The sequence below is a fragment of the Narcine bancroftii genome, chromosome 1 (assembly GCF_036971445.1).
Source record: "Narcine bancroftii isolate sNarBan1 chromosome 1, sNarBan1.hap1, whole genome shotgun sequence".
In the NCBI taxonomy this organism is placed as follows: domain Eukaryota; kingdom Metazoa; phylum Chordata; class Chondrichthyes; order Torpediniformes; family Narcinidae; genus Narcine; species Narcine bancroftii.
The window spans coordinates 214,219,153-214,245,018 of NC_091469.1; the positions used below are offsets into that span (position 1 = coordinate 214,219,153).

The following is a 25,866-nucleotide window of genomic DNA, read 5'->3' on the forward strand; positions in this document are numbered from 1 at the left end:
GATTTCAATCTCATTTTTCCAAAAGTGTCACCTTTCCCCCACCCCCCACCCCACTGCGATTTCCTCCCTCCCTCCTGCTTGCTCTGATGTGGTTCCCTCCCCTCCATGTGGTCCAAAACAGTTCCCTGCCCTGCTTGCTCTGACGTGGTTCTCTCCCCCCCCCACCCACTCAGACATATCCACCACCCTCGTTTGTTCCGTCGTGGCCGCCATCCCCCATTTGTTTTTACACAGCTCTCCCCCCACAAGTGGAGCGAGCAAGAGGGAAGGGGGTGAGAGGGAGGGAGGGAAAGAGGGCAGGATGGGGGGAAAGGGAGAGAGGGGAAGGGAGAGAGGGAGGGTAGAGGAGAGGAGAAGGGAGGGGAGAGAGAGAGAGGGAGGGAGCGAGGGGGGGAAATGGAGGGAAGGAGCAAGGTGCGAAATTCAGAATTCGAAATTGAAAGTACCTGTACTGTAGCCATATCTCCATCATGTCATGTGAGTGTTAACTTTTGAACATGATCTTATGACCATATGTAGTCACTTTTATTATTGCATACAAAATTGTATTATTACCAATATTATTGTTATGTTCTGCATTATTATGTTAATGTTTTAGAGTATTGGGGAGTGTTTTATATGCATATAGATGTATAATATATATATATATATATATATATACATACACACACACACTGAGATAAACATTTGGCTAACTGATGCTAAATAAGGACTGTACGTACAGGTTCTGACTTAAATACAAATTCATGTTAAAGACAGACCGTGGTAATGGAACTTGTATTTAACCCGGGGGCTTGCTGTATTTTTATCTTTGCAATATAAAGTACACTGTTCGACCTGCTGAGTTTTCGCTTCGACCAGTGTCTGCAGATTTTCGTGATTTACTGGTGAGGTGCTATGACAGGAAATGTTCTCTTTCATGAGAGTATAAACAGGAACATGGTTTGTGACATGATGTCCTTTTTCTGCTGCCATCTAAGCCAAGCTTCAGCGTTTTCTCATAAAGGAATTCAAGGTTGAAGGCATGAGGTCAAAGTAGGAATTGCAGCATTCCATGAATCCGTGGGATGTTAGTCCTTTTCAAATGTTTAAAAGTTCCTTTAACTGTCATTTAATGATACATTAAAAATGTAATATGCATGATATATTGCAACCTCTATCTGCTGTAAAGCAATCAAAGAATTGCCACTGGGTGTCTGCGGATTTGATATCAGCGCTCCTGCAGCCTCTGCAGCTGAACAGACTCTAGTTCAAACCATCAGGCTCCCGAGTTTCAAATACAAACTTCCAATATGATCAGGAAGTCTCCAGCACCCGGGTCCCTTTGGGAGCCCTCAGCACCCTCTTGAATCCACGTTCCATAACCTTGTTCTCATGACCCAGTCTCCAGATGCTCACAGCTATGTGGGTCCTTTGACTGCAAAGCATCAGCAGCCCATATGAGCATTTTGACTGCAAATCGCCAACAGCTCTCCTGGGTCTGCACTTGTGACAGCACTGCCATTATGGCAGCTCTGTTAGCGCTGCCATTTTTATTTTCAAAGAAATTTTGAGGATGTCCTTGAATTGTTTTCTCTAACCACCGGGTAATTTCTTTCTCTGATGGAACAAGGAGTTTGGAGACTGTATCTGGAGTTTGGTTTTGACATACAAACAGGATCTGAACAAAATATGTGGAAGTTAGGTTACCAGCATGTTGGCTGGGGAAAGAATGCTGACATGGTATTGTTTATACTGGCAGTTGACTTGAAAAATTTTGTGGAGACACCATTAGTGATACCTCCTCTGTCCTTTAGGACGCTGATAGCAAATTGTCCATGATTTAAGTTCAAATAAAACTCAGAGGTTTACAAGAAAGCAGCATGTGTTACATTTTAAAATTTAAAATAGCCTTTGCTTTCAATATGCTGAAGGACTTGCGTGTATTCACAGTGTTAAGTATCAAACGATTGCACGTATTTCTAAAGAACAGTAAAATCTCAAGTGTCCAGCTCCTATGAGGATTGGTAGATGTTGGATAAGTGAATTTTCTGGTTGACTGTGATTGCGTGTTGCATAGATTGTCGAACTAACGGAAAGGCACATCAATTTTAAACTTCCGAATTTTTTACCTACCATATATTTCGGTGGAAAAGGTGACCTTCAGATAAGATGAGACCACAATTTCAGCCTGAATTTCATGGTTTTAGCTTATATTGGTGATATGATGACCCCCCCAAACCTTACATGTGTTAACTTAGCTGGAGGGCATGGCCAGTAGGTGGGTGACTCACCATCACATAGTGATTCATGGTTCAGTCTGTTGCTAGCTTCTGACTTAACCAGTTAAAATGTTTTTTTATCAAATTATCTTTCAAAAAGTACGGTATCTCCAGTGCATGGACGGTACTGAGAATGATTTATTGTGGGACTCTGATGACGAAGCTGAAGCTGACTCACCAGATTCAGACCGGGACCCATATGATGACAGTGTAAACATTGAGACTCCAGATATGCTTGCTGAGTTTTTTTGCCTCAGACGAAGGAAGCTAGCGATTTAGTGATTTTCAAGGATTTTAAATGCGTGTTATGTGCTTTTTTTATTTTATAATTCTTTTATTGGTTTAAAACCACATTGGTAATGGATTTTAGTACAGAATAAAAATTGTGTACACTACAGCAGCTTTTTTTAAATATACCAGTAGCTTAAAAATTTGTTACAGGATGGGGTATGACTGGGTTATGGAACCAATCAAGAGGTATTTTGAGTAGAATTTTAAGGTCACTGCTTTTGTATCTGACCTATAGTATGACCCTTTTTTTTGGGGGTGTTTCAAGTGTCATCATATCCGCCAACATATATGGAATTTATTTTCTGCAATTGAGACTTGAGGCTGCAGGTTGCTTGAATTCCAGGTAACAGGGTTTTTTTTAGTTGTGGTTAAGAAGCAGACCGTTCAGAGGAGAAATGAATGATTAGCTAAGAAATGTTTGGACACCAGGGAATAAAAAACCTGCTGCTTTCAAGAATACTTAAAAGTAATGAGTGATCTTCACTTTGAATATGACTTAACTATGCATGTATGTGCATCAAAGAGCATGTCACATGTTTTAATGGAGCTTGCTCAATATTCTTCATTACATAAACAGCAGATGCAGGTCTCACACATTGGAGTACACAGAAAATCAAGCCCTTTTTCAGCCATTATTTAAAAGGGGGAAATCTTGAGCTGCCTCAATATCTATCGCCCAGTGGCACTCATATCTACTGCAATGAAATGCTTTGAAAGGTTGGTCATGGCCAGTAAAGACCTGCACTCATTGCAATTCACCTACCGCCACAATCTCTGCATAGCAGATGCAATCTCACTGGCTCACCGCTCAGCACCGGATCACATCAACAACAGCAACATGTACATTAGGATGTTTTTCATTGATTACAGCTCAGCTTTCAACACTCAGTATTGACAAGCTTCAAAACCTGGGCCTCTGCATCTCTCTCTGCAACTGGATCTTTGACTTCCTCATTGGAAAACCACAATCAGTAAAGATTGGTAACAATGTCATCTCTTCACTGACAATCCACAAAGGCACACTTCAAGGATGCGTGCTTAGCTCACTGCTCTACTCTCTCTACATCCAAGAGTGTGGGGCCAGGCACAATTCAAATGCCATCCATAAGTTTGCCGATGACACCACAGTTGTTGGCAGAATCACAGACGGCAATGAGGAAGCATAGAGGAGTGAGATAAATCAGCTAGTTGAGTGGTGTCACAAAAACTTTGCACTGTGCTAGCAAAACTAAGTAACTGATTGTAAATTTCAAGAAGGGGAAACCAGGAGGACACAAACCAGACCTCAGCGTAGGGTCAGCAGGGGAAATAGTAAAGAACTTAAAATTCCTGGATGTCATTATCCCTCAAGATCTATCCTTGGGCCTTAAAATCAATGAAATCATGAATAAAGCTCACCAGCAATGATACTTTGTTAGGAGTTTGAGGAGATTTGGTCTTTCACCAAAGACACTTGCAAATTTCTACAGGTGTATCATGGAGAGCAGTCTGATAGGATGCATCACTGTCTCATCGACCCCCTGAGGAAGTCGGGGTGCCGTCGCTGGGAGTCCAGACCCGCAGTAAGACTGTTTAAATGCCTTTTGTTGAGTTGCAGCAGGAGCTGCAGTTACCTGGTTCTGCCACTACGTTAGAGAAAGCAGGGCTGAGCTTTTCTGAATTACAATGTAACCAGTTAAATGCTATCATTCAGCCTATAATGAATGAGTTGGCTCAAAGGATAAGTTCAGAATTGAATACAGTTAAAACACGTGTAGAAGCATCTTGTGAAGATTTTTAAAAAATTCAGTCTGCATTTTTGGAATGTCAACAACAAGTGGCTTCTAATACAGAAAAAGTGTTGAAGGTTGAAAAATCCGTTATAGAATTGCGAGAACGTGAGAAGGAGTTAGAGAGGAAAATAGACTATTTGGAGAATCAAAGTAGAAGGAATAATGTGAAAATTGTCGGTTTGCCAGAAGGTATGGAAGGACGAGATCCTCTTCATTTTTTTACAGATTGGATCCCACAAGTACTAGGGCAAGAATTTTTTTCTGAAGGCTTGGTATTGGAACGAGCTCACAAAACTTTAAGGAGATCACCTTTACCTGGTCACCCACCGAGACCTGTAATAATTCGATGTTTGAATTATTTGGATAGAGAAGCAATACTTCGACTGGCGGTGCAAAATGCGAGAAAACGACAAACTCCGTTATTGATTCAGAATAGCAGAGTTTTTTCTATCCTGATTTGAGACAAGAGGTTATTCAACGTCGACGTCGATTTAATCCAGTTAAAGACGTTTTGTGGCATAAAGGTTATAAGTCTACTTTTCGCTCTCCGGCAGTTTCATGGAGACTTTCACCATTGTCTCCTAATGAAAAATCTGGTTGTTCTGGAAATGGAAGAAATGGTAGAAATGGGAAAAACAGGAATGGAAAGAGTCCAACTTCTTTTGAAATGGGATCTTCGAGTTTGGAACCTCTTGGATGAATACCAGAATCTTCTTATTCTTATTTTACTTTTTATGTTATTATGATATTTTGAGATTTTTTTTGTTCAGCTGGAGAGGGAGAGATTTGTTCTGGGTTCTATTAGTCATCAGCCACTGGTCGGTGATCCACACCCAAATTTTGTTTAGGGATTACTACCTTTTGGTAGTTTTTTTTGGGTGGGTTTTTTATTAATTTTTTTTATTTTTATTTTATCTAGCTTTAACTTTGTGATTTTTTTTCACCTATTGGAGGGCCTATATACGATGATTTGAGTTTTTATATAAAGATATTATTGTCTTTAGTAATATTAGTAGATATGTTAAAGTTGAGGTTTGCTACATTTAACGTTTGAGGTTTAAACAGTTCGATTAAATGATGAGGGACAGCTATGGTATTGATAAGAATTCTTTGTTTCTTTATTTTTAAATTTGATCTTTGGTAAAATGTATGTATGGTAGCGATATGATTTTATCTGAAATGATTAAATTTGAGACTTTTCTTATGAAGGTACCAGAGAAGGGTTATATTTCATTCATGCATTAAATATTATAGGATGGTATGGATAAAAAGGGTTGGGATAAATCCAAATCTGTATAAGACTAAAATACCTTTAGATCTTTTTTTTTTAAAACTTTATTTAAGATTTTTATAACATGAATAAAATAGAAAGTTACAGTAAAAAGATTAAACATAAGGTAATAAAAATTACAATACTACATTGGCAGACTAAATAAACTAAACCCCCCCCCCCAAATTAGTACACAACATTAATGAGCTAGCTTAAAGTTAGTCCAACCCCCCCAAAATAAAGAGTAAAAGAGTAAAGAGTTAATAAAATGAACAATAATTATATATAAAAAACCCCCTTACACAAAAAAGATAAAACATAACAAATAAAGATACTAACATCAAAAAAAAGAAAAAAAATTATCAATACTAAAATATCAAACTTAAAAACATATTTAAATCAAACTTAATTGCATATATTTAGCAAACGGAGTCCACTTCAACCTATAAAAATACATCCTATCCTGAATTGAAAAAGATATCCTTTCCATAGTCAAACAGAACTTCATCTCCAAATACAACCTATCTTTCCAAGTAAGAGCTATACATTTCTTGGCCACAGCTAAAGCTAAATAGATAAAAGAAATCTGATAATTTTGTAGGCCCAAATCAATTAATGATTGCATATTCCCTAATAAAAATATACCAGGATCTAATGCAAGACAAATATTATATAAACTATTAAATATAGATTGAATACCCTTCCAAAACTGTTGCAATCGATCACAAAACCAAACAGTATGCAAAAAGGTATTAGCTGTCTGGTCACAACGAAAACAGCAATCCAACTTACCAAACTTTTTTAGTTTCTCCGGTGTTAAATATAACTGATGTATAAAATTGTAATTAATCATCGCTAATCTAGCATTAACCAATTTCGTAATACTATTCTGACAAATTTCCATCCAAGCTTCTTCAGCTATTATAAAACCTAAATCTTTTCCCCATTTCAACTTATCCTTATCCCAATCTTTTTTACTATCAATTTCTTGTAAAATACAATACAAATCAGATATATATCCCTTTTGTGGTATTGAAAGTACATATTCCTCAAAATTAGAATCAGGCAATAAAATCATATGTCGACCACATATCTGTTTTACAAAAGATCTTAATTGATAATACACAAATACAGAATTTCCACTAATACCGAATTTCCTTTGTAATTCATCAAAAGAACAAAAACATCCCTCAGAAAAACAATCGGATAAATTTTTTATTCCCTTCCTTTCCCACTGTTTCAAAGTAATATTGGAGACTGCAAAAGGAACAAGTTGATTGTTATATAATGGCAATCGTCCAGACCATTTATTTTTGAGCCCCAATTTATTAAGTTTACTTGTCCATAAGTTTAATAAATGCTTCAATATTGGGACATCATAAGTTCATAATAAATTTTTATTCCATCGAAACAAAAACTCATGAGAAAATTTTTCTGAAATAACCGCCATTTCTATCTTTGCCCAACTGGGCGGATCATCCATATTCATTAATGCACTAAGAAATTTAAATTGAGCTGCTTCATAATAATGATGAAAATTCGGTAATCTTAAACCTCCAAATTGAAAATCCCACATCAACTTTCTCATCGCTACCCTCGGAAATTTTCCCTTCCATAAAAAGTCTCTAATTGCTTTATATAAATCCTTAAAAAAAACTTTTATTTAAAAAACAAGGAATTGATTGAAACAAATACTGTATTCGGGGAAAAATATTCATTTTTATAGTATTAATCCTCCCTAATAGACCCAAAGGCAAATCCTTCCACTTAATCAAATCTAATTTAATCCTTTTTATTAAAGGAAGATAATTAATTGAATATAAATCTTGAAATTCTGTATTAACATTAATTCCTAAATATTTAATTTGTGTGGTCCACTTCAAATTTGTAATACTTTTATACATTGAATAATCATTTTTACAAATTGTTAAAATTTCACTTTTGGTTCAATTTACTTTATAACCATAAATTTCTAAACATTCTTGAGTTGCTGGTAAAGAAATACCCGGATCCACCAAATATAATAAAACATCATCAGCAAATAGATTAATCTTGTATTCCTCATTCAAAACTCTCATGCCTTTAACATTTTCATTTTGACGTATTAATTGTGCCAAAGGCTCAATAACTATAGCAAATAAAGCAGGTGACAATGGGCATCCTTGTCTAGTAGACCTTGTTAAATTAAAAGAGTCTGAAATCTGCCCATTGACAGCAATTCTGGCCTTCGGGTTATTATATAAAGCCTTTATCAATCCAATAAATGAAGAACCAAAACAAAATTTCTCAAGTACTTTAAACAAAAACTTCCATTCCACTCTATCAAAAGCCTTTTCTGCATCCAGCGAAACCACTATTGGATAATTCATCTGAGATTTAGATTTATTTATCAAAGTTATTAAACGCAAAATATTATCTGTAACATATCTATTTTTTATAAATCCCGTTTGATTTTATTTTATTATTTTAGGCAAATATTGAGCTAATCGATTAGCCATAGCTTTTGCTACAATTTTATAATCTACATTTAACAGCGATATTGGTCTATAAGAAGAAACCTGTAAAGGACCTTTATCTTTTTTGGTATAACTGTAATTATTGCATTGGAACAAGACTCGGGTTATCAAAAAGTATCATAAATTTGTTGTAGAACATATAGGAAATATATCAGCATAAAAAGTTTTATAAAACTCTATAGAAAATCCATCTTCACCAGGTGCCTTTCCATTTGGCATATCTCTTATCGCCGTTTCTATTTCCTTTTCTGTAAAGGATTTATCTAACTCCTGTCTATCTTCTTGATTCAATTGTGGCAATTTAATATTTTTCAAAAAAGAATCTATAGCATCCTCAGTTACATCTTTACATTCCGAATTATATATATTTTTTTATAAAAATTACAAAATTCCTCATTAATTTCCTTTTGACTAAAAGAAATACCAGATTTTTTTTCTAATTACTGGTATAATTCTAGATAATTCTTCCTTTTTTAACTGCCATGACAGAACTTTATGAGCTTTCTCACCCCATTCATAAAATTTATGTTTAGTTCGATTCATTAAACATTCAAACCGATAAGTTTGTAATTCATTATATTTAAATTTTAAATTAGTTAACTGATTCTTTTGCGTTTCAGTAGCATTTTTTTGAAATTCTTTTTCAGTAACAGTTATCTTTTTCTCTAAATCTTCAATCTCTTTAATTCTCTCATTCTTTACTTTAGAAGCATAACTAATAATTTGACCTCGTAAAAAAGCTTTCATTGCATCCCATAAAACAAAATGACTAGAAATTGAATTACTATTATTACTAATAAAAACCTCAATTTGTTGTTTTAAATAACTAATAAATTCCGGTTTTTGCAGTAACATAGTATTAAATCTCCATCTTGGAGCTCTCTGAACTTCCTGTAAACTCTGATATTCTAATAATAATAATGAATGATCCGAAACCAATCTTGCCTTATAATCCACAGATGTAACCCTATCCTGCAAATGTGTTGAAATTAAAAAATAATCAATTCTAGAAAAAGAATTATGTCGTGACGAATAAAAAGAAAAATCTTTCTCTGTAGGATTAAATCTTCGCCAAATATCAACTAAATTCAAATCTGACATCATATTAGTTACTTGAACTGCCATCTTCGATTTCTTAATTACTCTTGGATACTTGTCCAATAAAGGCTCCAACACCACATTCAAATCTCCCCCAATCATCACATTAGAATTTGATTGTCCAAGTAATAAAGACATATCAACAACAAAAGCTGTATCCTCAACATTCGGAGCATTCTCTTTCTTTGGCTTGGCTTCGCGGACGAAGATTTATGGAAGGGGTAAAAAGTCCACGTCAGCTGCATAAACATCAAGCAAAGTCATTAAAAATTGTACAGTTCAATTTTAATAATCTTCCACCATTTTTCTCTTCATTTTGTAACTGAAATGGTAAATTCTTGTGCACCAAAATTGCCACTCCTTTTGCTTTTGAATTAAATGAAGAATAAAAAACTTGTCCAACCCATTCACGTTTGAGTTTCAAATGTTCCTTATTTGTCAAATGAGTTTCCTGTAAAAAAGGCACATCAACTTTTAATTTTTTTAAGTAAGCAAGTACTTTCTTATGCTTAATGGGATTATTTAAACCCTGGACATTAAAAGAAGCAAACTTCAATTTAGACATTCCTTACAACATCTCAACACAAGAAAAAAAAAGAAAAAAGAAAAGAAGGAAAAAGAAAGAAACCCCCCCAAATCCTTCCTCTTATTCCCCCTTAAAACTACAATCAAAAACAAATAAAAAAGAGAAAAAAAAATTAAAAAAAAAAGGAATTAAAAAAAAAAACTTCACTCCTTAACCCAAAAATTAAGAAAAAAAAAACAGGCAGGAGGTTACTACTACCCCCTCCTGTTTAAACCGCACAATGCGGTAACTCCCACAAAATACTGGGTGTGAGATAACTCACACATAGCTGACGACTTCTGGAAAATAGTGCCCACCCAGTTCCCTCTCCCAACTCCCATTTCATATTAAACTATCATCAATAATTAAGATCTTCCAAAAAAAATGTATTATTTTTTAAATCAATTTTATCACTTCTACCACCATTGTTTCCATTTCTTCTTGGAATCTGATTCCCATCTTGTATCTCCACTCCCTTTGGAGACCAAGGAGGACTACGTCGTTCTTGAAATTGTGTGATCGGTAAAGATTGAACAAAGTCCATAGCTTCTTTAGGATTATCAAAAAACTTTGGCTGATATCCATCTTGAAAAATCTTCAATACCGCAGGGTACCTAAAAGTTGCCTTGTATCCTTTTTTCCACAACAACTCTTTCACAGAATTAATTTCACGTCGTTGAAACATAATTTCTTGACTCAGATCCGGATTAAAAAAAAACACGATTATTCTGGACGATCAAAGGAGATCTATTTTGCTGAGCGTTTCTAATAGCCACACGTAAAATTGTCTCTCTATCACAATAATTTAAACAACGGACCAGAACAGGTCTCGGATTCTGTCCTGCAAAAGGTTTCCTTCTTAAAGCTCTATGAGCACGTTCCAATATTAAACTTTCAGGGAACTTATCTTGCCCTAACACTCGTGGAATCCATTCGGTAAAGAATTTTCTTGGATCTGGCCCTTCTATATCTTCTGGCAAACCAACAATTTTTACATTGTTCCGTCTAGATTGGTTCTCCAAATAATCAACTTTTTTTGCTAGATTTTTATTCTGAATCTGCAATGCTTCAATTGTTTTGTTTACATCTTGCAGTTGATCTTGTACATCAACTAAACCTTGATCACACATATCAAGTCTTTCAGTGGTTTCAAGTTTAAATGCTCCATAGTCAGCCATCTGTTGAGTATTGATATTCACCAATTCATTAAGCTTAGAATGGACGCGAGTTATAGAGCTACCTAGCTGTTTCATTGAAGAATACATCTTAAATTCAAGATTCTTAACAATCATATCAGCAAAAGTAGATTCAGACATAGTAGGATCCTGCAGTTTCTGAGAAACCAAAGGGTCTTCTGTCCCTTCCCTTGGTTTAGCAGCCTTTAATTCCTGCCACAGCCCCCTCAGCAACATCAGAAGGCTGATAGTCAGAGTTATCCTTATCCTTAAGCCATATGTCATCAAAAGCTTCCATTATATCCATACCTGGGGAAAATGTCATGACTGATGGTGCATTTTGCAGCGCCACCGCTATATCAATCGGAGGTCGGCTCTTTAACTCTCCAGCTGGCGGCGCCCCAGCTGATTCAGCTGTCAAAGTCTCAGTGACAGCGCTCACAGCGTTTGCTGTTTGAAATACACGCACCCGGCCAGCCCTTTGTTCTAAAGGCTGCCGAATGCCTTCTTTCGAGAGCCCTACCGGTACAGAGCGGAGCTCCAATGCCGAATCCTGCACTACTTCTCCTGGATCCATCCCACGCTGAGTCCTGGCTTCTTGTAAACAGGTAGGCTCAGATAATTTCGGGAAATGTAATTTTTTAACAATCTGTTGGTGTTTTCTTTTACTTTTTTTTAACAAATGTACCATTAGGCATTAATTCAAGTACTCTTACTATTTTTAAACAATAAATCAGAGTCAGGAGAGGACTGGAAGGCACGTGTGTTCCTTACGCCATCTTGCCACGCCCCCTAAAATACCTTTAGATCTGATAGTATCTTTATTGGACAGTTTGTAACCTCTGAAGGGCTTGGGATTAGATAAATTTCAACTTGTTTTTGTATATTTAGCATTATTTGTAGAGAAAAAATGTATTGTTAGTATGTGGAAAGATACAAATATGATTGATATTAATAGATGGCATATTGAGATGACATACTGTTTAATAATGGAAAAAATTACATGTTTCGCGTGATAACTATAGCTTTTTTATTAGTAAGTAGTTGTTATATTCAGAATATTTACATTTTTATTTACGTTGATTAGATTTTAATATGTATGTTTAAATTTTCCTTAATATATATATTTTTTTCCTTTCTTTATGACTCTCCTTAGGAGAGCTGGCTGAAGGTGGGGGGGTTCTTTTTTTTCCAATAAAATATAACGTTCATGTTTTTGGTTTATTGTTGTATATGTTATTTACTATCTGTATTTTGAACGAATAAATAAAGTTTAAAAAAAAAGATATGCAAGTACTCTGATAGACAGGGACTAATGAAGAATGTCAACATGATGTGTGTGGTAGGCCATATCTAAAAAAAATTATGGAATTTTTCGAGGACGTTACCAGGAAAGCTAATGCAAGAAAGGTAGTAGACATTTTCAACTTGGTCCTGCATGGAGGTTGGTCAAGATCGTTCAGCTGCTTGGTACTCAATATGAGGTAGCAAATTGGATTTGACATTGGTTTTGCAGGGGAAGTTTGAAATGGTTGTACAGGATTGTCTCTGACTGGAGATTTGTGATCAGTATGTGCCTCAGAGACTGGTGCTAGGACCATTGATGTTTGTCATCGAGAGCAATGATCTGGATAATGCAGTAAATTGGTTCAGCAATTTCACAATGACACTAATATTCAGGATGTAGTGTACAGTGAGGACAGCTTTCAAAGCTTGCAATGGGATCTGGACCAAATGGAAAAAATGGGTTGCAAAATGACGTGGAAAGCTTAATGTGTTGTATTTTGGGAGGACAAAACCATGGTAGGTCTTGCACAGTAAATGGCAGCGAACTGCAGAATATAGTAGAACAGAGGGATCTGGGAATATAGATACATAACCTTGATAGTGGCATTGAGAGAGATTTGGCAATCAAATATTGTGTACAAGCGTTGGGATGTTATGCTGATGTTGTATAACACATTGGCGAGTCCAAATTTGGAGTACTCACCTAACAAAAAAGGTATCAATAAGATTGAAAGAGTCCAGAGAAACTTTACAAGAATGTTGCTGGGACTTGAACAGCTGATTGTACAGAAAGGTTGAATAGGTTAGAACCTTATTCCCTGAAGCATCAGATAATATTTGATGGAGGAATACAAAATGATGAGGGACAAAGGTTGGCTGAGTCAAGAACCAGAGGACAAGGGTTAAAGGTGAAATGTTTATGTGGAATGATCTACCAGTGGAAGTGGTGAATGCACGTTCAAATTCAACATTTAAGAGAAATTTGGATAGTTACCTGGATGGGAGGGGTATGGAGGACCTTGGTCTGGGTGCAGTCAATGGGACTTGGCAGAATATGTTTATCACAGATTAGATGGGCCAAAAGTCCTATTTATGTGTTGTAGAGTACCATAGTTCTAAACAGGTTATGGTAATTCTATTAACTTAAAGAATATTTTTGCCAGTCTTCTGCAAATCTCAGATTCTGCAAAGTCTGCAAGTCCCTTGCTGATAATCTGACAATTATTTGAAATTAAAAATATCTATAAATATGAAGCTAGTATATGATGCTAAAATTAGCTATGTGGTTGATAATGAGGAACGAAGTTGCAGGTTTCAGGAAAACCTCAATTGGCTGTAATAGGTAGGCTCAAAGTGACAACTGGTCCATTCTACCCTAATCTTCCATTTTACCTTTATCCATTCAAAACTGTTTTGAGTTTTATTCTATTTCCCAATTCACTCTCTATTTCCCATCCAAACAATACCAATTCCCCATATTTGTAGCTCAATTAATTTTTCCAAATTGAGTGTCAAAGGCAAAGCCTGACAGACAGTACAATTTTTGGTGTTAAAATTAAATAGGAAAAGAACAGTCAGAATGGAGAAAAAATAGTACGAAGAAAATGTCTTTGTTGCTGAGATTTTTAAATTATATGTATTGATTAGATCATGGAGGAAACAAAAGGAAAAAAAGGGAATTTTCATAAAGTATTTTGGTCCTCAGAGATCTAGATGAATCCATGCTTTACTTGATATATTTCATGAATATAATTCTTCAGTAATTCTTCAAAATGTGAGTGTGATAATTAAAATTCAAGCATAACCCTGGCATAGTTAAAATAATTGAATATAAAACAGAACATGTTCGTTTCCTTGTACGTGGCTTTCATCAGGGTTCGATTATTGTTTCTAATCTTGGTGGTATCTTCTCATGTTGACAACATTTTAGTGGTGTTCTTAATGGAGAGTTCAAAGTTTTTTAAAATTGTCGGAAGCTTAAAAATGGTGTATTTTCTTTTCGAAAGAACTAACAAAATTGAATGTATGTTATGCTATATAAAATGAATTAAACAATTTAAATGAGTTAATATCATGGCTTGGCTTCATGAACAAAGATCCAGGAACAATTGTAGAGATAAGGATGTCTTGAGAGGCTGCACAATGGATATTTTTAAGGTGGAGCGTAGTGTGTGTAGTACTGGCCCCACCTGGGGTTTATCTGCCATGGCCTAGCACGCTGGGACGGGGACAGCAGGTCGTAGATGTTACTTCAGTATGTCCTTCGCATAGATGGATGGCACGATGAGGCTAATGAGCCCCATCTGCCTGGGTTCGAACTCAGAGATTTCCTTCTCTTAGGCTGGCTACAAATCAAGGCTCACAAGCCCAGCCTACTCATCCAGATAAACCACCACACGATCCCGCCATGACATAGCAAACTCAGTGAAAATGTGGGCATCATGAGGTGTTGCTACGCACACAGTATTGTTCGAGAGGCCATTTGCAGTGACTTCCTGCATGGCAAGCCAGACAGTGGTGATTACTACACCGAGAACTTTCCCTGGGTGAGCAGGACATCAGGTCCAAACCTCACCCACGCCCCTCCCCCACTGAGATAAGAGGTATTACGAAAGTTACACAAGCCTTGACCTGACAAAGGCTTCAATGTGTTTTCCTTTCCATGGGGCGCTAACCGATGGAACAAGTTTTTGGTAAAGGAAAATTGGTGTAAACTTGTTATAATCATTCTAAAGGAAGGCAGTTGATTTCTTGATTAGGTTATTTTTTTTGTGTACAGTGAGCATGCTGAGTATTGCATAAAATCTTTGGTTACAAAAGTTGGAAATACACTGCACCTAAGGGAAGAGGAACAGAGTCAAGGTTTCAGATTCAAGAGCTTTTGTCGTAACTTCATGACAACAGTAGTTTCTGAAGCATATTTTCATCCACTTTGGAATGTGGAAGTGGTTGATTGATACGAGGTCATGGTAGCAATTGCTCCCATAGTTTTGTAAATAAAGAGATAACATAGCACCAGAAATCAGAGCTGCAAATTTATGCTGTCATTTGATGGAGTTCTGTTGGAGTCTATCTGATGAGATAGTATGATTTTAATTTTGTATACCAGCAGATCTCTTTTTACCCATTGTCTACTTTTGAATACCAACTCTGATTTCTTTAACCATGAAATCATGCAATACAGATTAGGTGTTAAAAGAAATAAGAAAGGCAGCGAAATGAAAGACTTAATTCAGTTGGGAGAATTCTTGCTCCAAGATGCACTCCAGAGATTTGAGCACATAATGTAGGTACAGTAAAACACTGGAGTACTATTGGGCATGGCATGTTTGTAACGAGTTTGTACGTGTATACACACCAAGATTCTTAATTACTGCAGTTGAAAAGGTACTTCATAAAAAAAATAACCACACTTGTATACAATAAATTAAAGAGAGAAATATAAAACATAGCTAATATTTAGTTGCCATACTGCAATAAAAATGTTGAAACCATACGCGGATCACTTTTTGATGAGCAGGGAGTTCTTTCCAGCTTCCTTGGAACATGCGGCATATATGGTTATTTTGTGGCGGCGCACATCCTCATGGCGAACCGGCCCCACTTGTATCGCCATATAGCGGGGCAGCCATGGGGAAATGGCGTCGTCAGAGGTTTCTCTCTGACTCCAGCATCCCTTCCAGCCCACACCCTGGGCAGCGATTATGATGTCACAATGCACCAGGTGACTGAGCTCATGCTGCCCTTAAAGGGTTGTGGTGAATTTGAATAAAATCAGTCATTAACGATCCTCAACTTGGTGGTTGTGTCCCTCTCACTGCTCACACCACCACAGTGGTAACCCCGACAAGACCAGATGAATTTCTGGACTCCTGAACACCATGGATTCAGCAGAGGTTAACGCTGTCTCCATCAAGCTTCCCCCCTTTTGGACCCACCTACCGAGAACATGGTTCGGGCAGGCGGAAGCACAATTTCAACTCTGCAACATCTCCTCAGACGCCACAATATTCTATCATGTCCTGAGCGCTCTGGACCAAGTTACGGCAGCGAGGGTGGATGACATCATCCACCACCCCTCGGCTACGGGCAAGTACACCATCCTCAAAGACCTGCTGCTGGGAACTTTTGGGCTCACCCCCCAGCAACGGGCTTCCAGGCTCCTACACCTGGATGGGCTTGGGGACCGTAGTCTGTCGGTGCTGATGGATGAGATGCTGGCCCTGGCAGAAGACCACAAGCCTGGTTTTCTCTTCCACCAGATATTCTTGGAACAGATGCTGGAGGACTTTTGGCTGCACCTTACGGACGAGGACTTCTCAGACCTGAGAAAAACAGCAGCCCGTGCGGATGTCCTCTGGCTCACGAAGAGGGAGAATGAGGTGGCCCTCAACTTGGTGGCATGTCTGGGAACTAGCAGACCGCCCCCAAGACCAAGCCAGAGGAGGGCCAGTACCACCAGCACTGGGGAGCACAAGCCCGTAAGTGCACCAGCCTTGTGGGTTTCAGGGAAACTACCAGGCCAGCCACCGTTAATGTCTGGCCGCATAAACAGCCTCCTTCATGTGACGGACAGGTCCACCAACCACTGATTCCTTCCCCCACTGCATTAGAGACTCGCACCCGATCTTGCGGTCCAACCCTGCGGGCGGCCAATGGCTCCACCATCAGGACCTACGGCATGCTTAGGGCACAGGTCCAGATAGGGAGGGAGAAGTTCCACTGGAGGTTTGTCCTAGCTTCCGTGGGCACTGCGCTGTTGGGGGCCGACTTCCTGAGGGCTCACAGTCTCCCGGTCAACATGAAGGGCAAGATGCTGGTCAACGCCCGAACGTTCCACTCCACACGAGATGACAAAGCAGACACCTGCAGGCCTGAAATTGCCGCTGTAGCCTCCCCAGAGATGAATTCACCAACATCCTAGAGCCATGTTTCAACGCCAATGTGCCCCAGCATGGGGTCTTTCACCACATTGCCACTCAAGGCCCCCTGCTGCACGCTAGGATCAGATGGCTGCCACCTGAGAAGCTCCAGCAAGCAAAGAAGTTCTCTAGAATCCAAGAACTCGGAATCAACTGGCGCTCGGACAATGCTTGGGCATCACCGCTCCATATGGTCCTGAAATCGTCTGGGGGCTGGAGACCACGTGGGGACTACTGGCGGTTGAACATTGGAACCACCCCCGACAGGTACCTGGTCCCCCACATACAAAATTTCTCCGCCAAACTCCACGGCGCACAGATCTTCTCCAAGGTGGACCTCGTGTGGGTATACCGTCAAATCCTGGTGCATCCAGACGACGTGGGTAAGATGGCCATTATCACCCCTTTCAGCCTCTTCAAATTCCTACGTATGCCTTCGGCCTAAAGAACGCAGCCCAAATGTTCCAGCGCCTCATGGACGCGGTAGGGAGGGATTTGGGCTTTGTGTTCATTTACCTGGACGGTATACTCATTGCCAATCGCAGCCCTGAAGAACACAAGGCCCACCTCCGCACCTTCTTTGCTCAGCTGGCGGATTTCGGCCTCACGTGAACACAGCCAAATGACAGTTCGACAAGGTGACCCTTCTTGGGGTACACCATATCAGTGGCTGGGTCCACACCAATGCCGGAGAAGGTGGTAGTTGTCCAACGTTTCCCCAAAACCTCCACTCTAAAAGGCCTTCAACAGTCAAGAGATCATGGGGATGATGAACTTTTACCATCGTTTCATCCATGGAGCTGCTCGCACCATGCGCCCATTGTTCGCGCTGATGGCCTCCAAACAAGACTCTATCCTAGCCGGAAGAGGCAATTAAGGCCTTTGTCATGACGAAGGAGGCCCTTGCCAATGCGACACCACTAGTGCACCCACGCCCAGAGGCACACAGGTACTCTCCGTGGATGCCTCAGTTATGGCAGTGGGTGGGGGGGGGATCTTGGAACAGTGGCTCGATGGACACAGGCTGCTGGCCTTTTTCAGCAAGCAGCTGCACCCGCCAGAACTCAAATATAGCGCCTTCAACCGGGAGCTCCTGGTGCTGTACTTGGCCATCCACCACTTTTGCTACTTCCTCGAGGGCAGGCTGTTAATAGTCTTTATGGACCACAAGCCCCTCACCCAGGCACTGGTGATGGCCAAGGATCTGTGGTCCGCCAGACAACAATGACGCCTCACATACGTGTCGGAGTTCACGACCAACATCCGACACAAGGTTGGCAAAGACAACGTGGTGGCAGATGAACTCTCACAACCCGCCATCAACACTCTCGCACCCGGCCTAGATTATGCTCAACTGGCCCAGGCCTAGAGGAACGTGCGGAGACGCAGACCTTGCGGACCACCATCTCGGGCCTCAAACTCAAAGACATCCAGTTGCCCAGGAGCCTGGACACACTGCTGAGCGATGTGTCAACATGTACGCCGCGTCCTGTAGTCCTACCACACTGGAGAACGAGGGTCTTTCAGTCTATTCCACAACCTCGCTCATCCAGCGGTGTAGAGGACGGTGCATATGGTCGCAGAGTGGTTCATGTGGCATGGGCTCAAGAGAGAGGTGGCGGAGCTCGCCAGGAACTGCACCAGGTGCCAGACCTCCAAAGTCCATTGACACACGCAGGTTCTCTTACAGAAATTTGGCTTGGCAGCTCGCAGGTTCCAACACATTCACGTCGATATCATTGGATCCCTGCTGGTGTCAAAAGAGGCTCGTTGCCTCTCTTGACTGCGTTACAAGGTGGCCAGAGGCTATCCCGATCAAGGAAGCCTCTGTGGAGATGTGCGCCAGGACTCTGGTCAACCAGTGGACTGCCTGATTTGGAGTCCCATCACACATCACTAGCAACAGGGGTGCGCAGTTCACCCTATGGACCCAGATGGTGAAACTCCTGGGGGTGAAGCTCCACCATACTACCCGCAGTCCAATGGGTTGGTGGAGAGGTTCCACAGGTATCTGAAGGCATCGCTAATGGCCAGGCTCTCTGGCCGAGGTTGGGTGGATGAGCTACCCTGGGTCCTCCTCAGGATTAGGACGGCTCCCAAGGAGGACTTACAATCCTCGGCAGCGGAGATGGTGTACCGTGCACCGACCGCTTTCCCTACTGGGTGAGTTTTTTGGTTCAGACCCTGACAACGCGACCGACACAAACCTGCTGGCGGACCTCCGCAGGAGACCGGGCTCCCTAGCTCCCCCACCACGGCACCCTGCCAATCCACCTCCCCAAAGAACTTGATTCGGCTCAGTTCATTTTCGTGCGAAGGGGGCCGCAGGGTGCACCGCTGCAGCGACCGGATGACGGGCCGTACAAAGTCTTGCACCGGACTGGAGAAACCTTCACCCTAGACAATGGGGTGAGGGAGGAACTTTAGGTGGCCCATCTGGACTTACCACAGCAGGTGCAGATGGCCGTGCTCAAGCGCTGGCCGCCAAAGCGGCAGGACGCGTAGCCGGTTCTGGGGGGGGGGGGGGTTGTGTGGCGGCGCACATCCTCATGGCAAACCAGCCCCGCTTGTATCGCCACGTGGCGGGGCAGCCATGGGGAAATGGCATCGTCAGTGGTTTCTCTCTGACTCCAGCATCCCTTCCAGCAGGCACCCTGGGCAGCGATTATGACGTCACAATGCACCAGGTGACTGAGCTCATGCTGCCCTTATAGGGACGTGCTGAATCTGAATAAAAACTATCATTAACGACCCTCAACATGGTGGCTGTGTTTCTCCCACTGCTCACAAGCCAGTTTAATCTTTACCTGAAATCTTGTTTATTTGCCCTTGAGGATGACGTTCACACAAATTGCTGGGCCCCGATAGAAATACCCGTCAAAATTGGTACGTTGTTCCATGTTTTGAAAAAGTTGGCGAACTTTTAAACCCGAGCTCGAAGGATAAATGGGGATGGATGTTGATGCATTTTCCCCAACCACCGCACTGACAGTCACTGGGCATCTTCATCGGGGCAGTCGGCATTCCAGATGCCACAAGTGAAGCTCGGAGCTATTCTAAAGCGATACACCATCTCATCACCTTTGGTTCGAAGGCACCTCTGTTCGTGTTGCGAGCAGGTTGCCAGCTTTGCACGTACTCGCCCCTCACTTGCTTGGCGAGATCGCAGATCACATCGTTCCGACTCGCCGCGGCGCGCAGTCGATTCCTCGAGCCTTAATCGGATACGGCGGGAGTTGCGCAAGGAAGGGGCCGAGGCGAACGGGAGGGTGGGGGGCGGGAGAGAGGAACTGGTTGACGCGGGGGGCGGGAGAGAGGAACTGGTTGACGCGGGGGGCGGGAGAGAGGAACTGGTTGACGCGGGGGGCGGGGGGCAGGTCCGAGGCCACGAGCCGAGCCGAGCGACGGTTGAACGGCCCCCTCGCCCGAGACGCAGTGAACGGCCGCGAGCTCAAGCCTCTCCCCCCCCGCCCCCTCCGCCGCCGCCGCCGGCGAGAGGACGGGCCGACGGAAGGAAGGCAGATGAAGTCATGAACTCTCCGCTCCGTTAGCGCTCTTTCATTCAAGTTGCGATTCCATCTTCCCCACCCCGGCCGTCGCAAATAACACAACAGAGTGTGGTTCCCCCCCCCCCCCCCCCCCTTCCCCTTTCTGCTCGCTGTTATCGTGCGCCTGGGCGGCCTGCGACCATGATGGCGGCGGAAATGGGCAATGACTGCATCTTGGCGGCTCCAGGCGGAGAGGGGAACACGGTGGTTTTCCAGCCCCCGCTGCAAGAAGCGGCAGGATTCGGCCCGCTCCTCGTGGAGAGCGAGTCCACGTCGCCGGCCTCGGCCTTCGTCTCCCTGCTGCCGGAGGCCGCGGCGGCCGCTGCCCCTCTCGCCGACGCCGCGGCCGCCGGAGCCCTCCCTTTGCCCCCGGACGAGGTGGATTCGTTCGACGGCCACGAGTTCGAAGAGGAAGAAGTGGAGATTCCGCTGATGGCACCCCCGACCAACCAGTGAGTAAATGACAGCGGCCCCCACCCCCAACCCCGTGCAAGGCAGCGGCCCAGGGCTGGGGAAGGAAGAGGGAGGGCTCCGGAGAACAAAGAACCAAAAGCCGCGGGCCTGTGCTCGAACCCGAACTCAGGCAAAGATCGTGCAACAAATGTCCTTCACTGACAGTTGTGGGAGTTCAGAGATGACCGGGGAACTTCTTTTTACCCTCGTGCAGCTTGAAATTTAAATAGCCGAGAATTCACGCTATTGAATGGATGCACGGATTAGAAATATTCCACTTGATTTCATTGACTCACTTGGGGGGTTTTTCTTGCGTATTCTTTCAGTAATTGATACCGGATCCTAGTGTGCAATGAAACGCGGCCGCCTGAAAGTTTTTATTAACGTGCATGTTGTGTATTCCCTTCATTTATTGATCAAAATGTATTGCTTCAATAGTGACTTGAAATCTGACGTGAGATGTGTTTCAATTGGATGCGTGGCCGTTTAATTTAATACAGTCGGGTTCCTTCTTAAAACGTGCACTTTAACTGGATGTTTGCTTCTGCGCAGAAAAGATATGATCTGTTGCAATGTTCCCAAAACATGCTGGTTTTATTTAAAGTAGAAGTATTGAGGTGTCCCAGCCCTATATTGCTGTTTGAATTTATCCTCGCAATAATTCAAGGAAGTTTTTATTGAATTGTTTTGTAATGTGTATACATTTCGTTTTGCCTGCGATCCAGGGAACTTAACATGCAATAGAACAAATAAGACAACGGTGCAGGGATTAGTACTACCGCGGTCGAATAGTGCAGGGAAGCGAGCAAAGTAGTTGTAAAAGAAGTACAAGATGCTTTCAAGAGTATGATTAAGTTTATTTGTCACAAAATATCAAGTTTAGTGACCAGAGCCCTTCTGCATTTCATGCAGCAGAATAAAGAGGGATTGTAATAAAAAGGGTAAACAGAAATCAGCAGATTTCTTAGTCTCCATAGAAGGATAAGATATAGATACTATAAAAAGGCTGGGGAAAGGAAATTGGGGGGGTGGTGAGTGGTGGGGAGGGCAGGAGGAGGGTGGTGAGTGGGGCCGATAGATATGAATAGGAAGACAGCAGAGGAAAGGTGAGAATTGATCGAGGGAGTTGGTGACTGAATGCAGAGCTCGAGGAAAGAAAACTGAGGGAAAGAGGGAGATGGGGTGGGGGTAAGGACCTGGAAAGTCGACTTCAATCTCACCTGATGGGAGAGTCTCCGGACAGAATATGAGGCGTTGCTCCTTAATTTGTGGGTGGCCTCAGTCTGGCAGTGCATGAGACCATGGACAAACATCAGCATGGAATGAGGCAGGGAATTGAAATGGATGGCCACTGGGAGATCCATGCTATTGCAATGGATTGAGTGAATGTCCTCAATGAAGCAACCTACTAGTCTTTGTCCAGTCTCTAATGTAGAGAAGGCTACAACATAGCATGGAATGGAGAAGATAACCCCTGCAGATTCACAAGTGAAGAGGAAAAACTGTTTGGGGGGGCTGACAGGTGGTGAGAGAGGAGGTGTGGGTGCAAATGTAGCATTTCTTGCAGTCGTAGGGGTAGGTGCCAAGGGGGCAATTAGTGGGAAGGAAAGACTGGACAATGGAGTCAACGAGAGAGCAGTCCCTGCGGAAGGAAGGCGGAGAGGGGAAGATGTGTCTGGTGGTGGATATGGCTGAGGATCATGTGTTTTGGTGTAGAGGCCAGTGGGTTGGTAGGTGGGGACTTTGTGCCTAGGGGCAAAAGGGGACAGGGCAGATGTGGGGGTAATGGAGGATATGCGGGTGAGGGCTGTTGACGGTAGTACAGGGGAAAGGGGGACATCTCAAATGATCTTGCATTTAAGATGTTGTCCTGGGAGCTGATGTGTCGGAGGACTTGTGAAAAAGTAATGGTTATAATATAAATGTTTCCACCATGATGCTGCTGCAAACCACCAAATTTCATGACTTATTCTTGTCAATAAATTCTGACTGAATCTGGGCAGGGTGTGAAGCGTTGTAGTCGAGGTAGATGTGAGAGTTGGTCGAAAATGTCTGTTGAGAGTTTGTCGCTCAAGATGGAAACGGGGAAATCGAGAAAGGGGACAGTGTTGCCAGAGATGGACTAAGTGAACTGGATCTCAGGGTGGAAGCTGTCAGCTAAGTGGATAAAGTTGATGAGCTCAGCATGGTGCATGAGGATGCACCGCCAAAGTAGTTGTCAATGAGGCGAAGAAAAAGTTGAGGAACCTTGCTTGTGCAGGCTTGTAGCATTGATTGATTGTGCCACATAGCCCACAAAAAAGGAAGTGAGTACTCATGGATAGCAAGTCATGGTTATCTGCATTGGCTCCACCTGCACCAGCCATGGGTGCCCACATACGTCCTACCATGTGATCTCACCACTAGACACAACTTCCTTCTCCACATTCTGGAGGATCTGCTCCTTCCTTGACTCCCTCCCAACCACCCCCTCACACCCCCACTCTGTAGCGCGGCAATAGGGCATTTTGATTCACAAGCCCGTGCCGCCCCTGCTATGCTTTGAACAGTGAGTGGAAACTGGAGCCTCCAGGAAAAACCCACACAGCATGGGGAGAACATACAAACCCCCTGCAGACAGTATGGGAGTTGAACCCTGGTTCCAATCGCTGTTGCTGTATCAGCTTTGGATTAACTGTGCCACTGTTCACTCATCCTTCCTACTTATCCCTGTGACTGCAAAAAAAAATGTTCCATTCACCTAGCTATACCTTCCCCATAACAACATTTAGGGGCCACTGACATTCCTTCCAAGTGAGGCAATATTTCACATTTGAAAGGTCATTTACTGCATCTGGTGCTCATAATGCAGCCTCTTCATTGAATAGACAACACAAACCAAGGATTGCTTCGTTGAGCACTTCTACTCTGCTGCAACAACAAGGATCTCCCAGTTTCCAGCCACTTAAATTTTAATTTAGACATGCAGTATGGTAACAGGCCTTTTTGTCCATGAACCCATGGCACCCAAATACACCTAATTAACCTATAACTTCCTGTACATTTTTAGGGTGGGAGGAAATCAGAACATCTGGAGGAAACCTACACAGACAGGGGAAGAAAGTACAAACTCTTTACAGACTGTGTTCGATTTGAACCTGGGTCACTGGCACTGAAATGACATTGCCCTAACTGTGGCACGCCATTCCACTAACCACACTGCTTTCCATTCCCAAACTGACATGTCTGTCCGTGAACTGATGTACTGCTAGATTGAGGACACATGTAAATTGGAGGAACAGTATCAGACTCCAACCAGATGGCATTAATATTGATCTCCAATTTCTGGTAGCCTCCTTCCTGCCCTCCAACAGTCCCCCCACCCCCCAACCCTTTTTTAAACTTTTTCTCTGTGGCCCCATCTCTTCTTTTTCTTCGACCACATCAGGCATTGGTCATTAGGCTGAGTTGGAAAGTCAAGCTATCTCATTTAAAAATAGCTGTGACTTCATTTTGAACTTAGTACTGAGAATTTCCTGGTTGATTTGCTGCTGTATGTACAAACTTTCAATCAACTGAAAACATTGGGGAATCATTAATGTAGTTCTTTGTATTTTTACATTTAATTTTCTGTTATCTAAAATGGCAATTCTATGAAGGCTTTTTTCCCCATTTGCTATTGGTTTGAAAGTTTCTCCTTATTGCGTAGATTTACTTTACAAAATGAAAATACCAGCAGAATGCTGTGGTTTCAGAATATTAGTTTTGTAGTCTGAGAGGCTTGGGCACATTTTAATTTAACCAGTTTGTTTTGGTGCAGAATTCAGTATACTGGCATTATTTTAATTCAAAGTACCCTGATGTAAACCACTGCATGTCTTGAGCAAAACATAAATGTGATAGAAACTTGGGGAAGTTTATAGTATCCTGTCTTGGGGCAAATATGTTACAATAAAATGAGAAGTTTAGTAAGTCAGACAGAATCCATAGAGAATAATAGTCACTGTTATGGCACAGAATCTACAACATTGGTTGACCATTTTCTTCTGTGGATGCTGCCTGACCCACTCAGTTTGTATTGTAGTTCTTGTGTTTCTGTTACAGTGTACATTTTCTATGAGAATATTACATAGAATCATAGAACAGAAATAGGCTCTTCTGGTCTGTGCCAAACTATTTTTATGCCTAGTCCCACTGACCTCCACCCAGTCCATTAGCCCTCCATACCTCTCCCATCTGTATACATGTCCAAATTCTTTTTAAATATTAACACTGAGCCTGCATTCACCACTTCAGCTGGCAATTCGTTCCACACTCCCACCACTCTGTGTGAAGAAGTTCCCCCTCAACTTTTTCCTTCACCCTTAACCCACGACTTCTGGTTTGTATCTCACCTATTCTCCATGGAAAAGGCCTACCAACAGTACTCTGCTTATACCCCTCATCATTTTAAATACCTCTATCATATCTCCCCTCATTCTTCTGTGCTCCAGAGGAAAAAGTCCTAACCTATAACCTTTCTTTGTAACAAGTTTCTGAAATCCAAGAAGCATCCCAGCTTCTCTGCACTTTTTCCAATATTTTGGTATCTTTCCTGCAGTTAGGTGACCAAAACTGCACACAATTCTCCAAATTTGGCCTCTCTGATGTCTTGTATAAGTTTACCATAACATACCAACTTCTGCACTCTGATTTATGAAGGCCAATACCAAAAGCTCTCTTTACAGCT

At 41.9% G+C, this 25,866-nt stretch overlaps 1 protein-coding gene and 1 long non-coding RNA gene across 7 annotated transcripts in view; one reads left to right on the top strand and one right to left on the bottom strand.

The window, feature by feature from the left end:
• Positions 1-9,476: 9,476 nt before the first annotated feature.
• Positions 9,477-20,742, bottom strand: LOC138739069 (uncharacterized). 2 transcript variants are annotated; one of them, XR_011341978.1, is made up of 2 exons: positions 19,965-20,742; positions 9,477-9,659 (listed from the first exon to the last, which is right to left on the bottom strand). It is a non-coding gene; the product is annotated as an uncharacterized lncRNA (long non-coding RNA). The 2 variants fall into 2 exon arrangements; XR_011341984.1 differs by having other exon boundaries at positions 19,604-20,742.
• rasa1a (RAS p21 protein activator (GTPase activating protein) 1a) overlaps positions 16,035-25,866 on the top strand; it is a 232,161-nt gene continuing 222,329 nt past the window's right edge. For 2 of the 5 annotated variants that reach the window (XM_069890456.1, XM_069890428.1), the window contains exon 1: positions 16,035-20,043. Coding sequence is in view for 2 of the 5 variants with exons in the window: in XM_069890408.1 (XP_069746509.1) it covers positions 20,847-21,157 (311 nt within the window). In the remaining 3 variants the exon portion in view is untranslated. Of the gene's footprint in view, positions 20,044-20,491; positions 21,158-25,866 lie in introns of those variants that run through there. The other 3 variants (XM_069890408.1, XM_069890418.1, XM_069890437.1) reach the window with 2 other exon arrangements.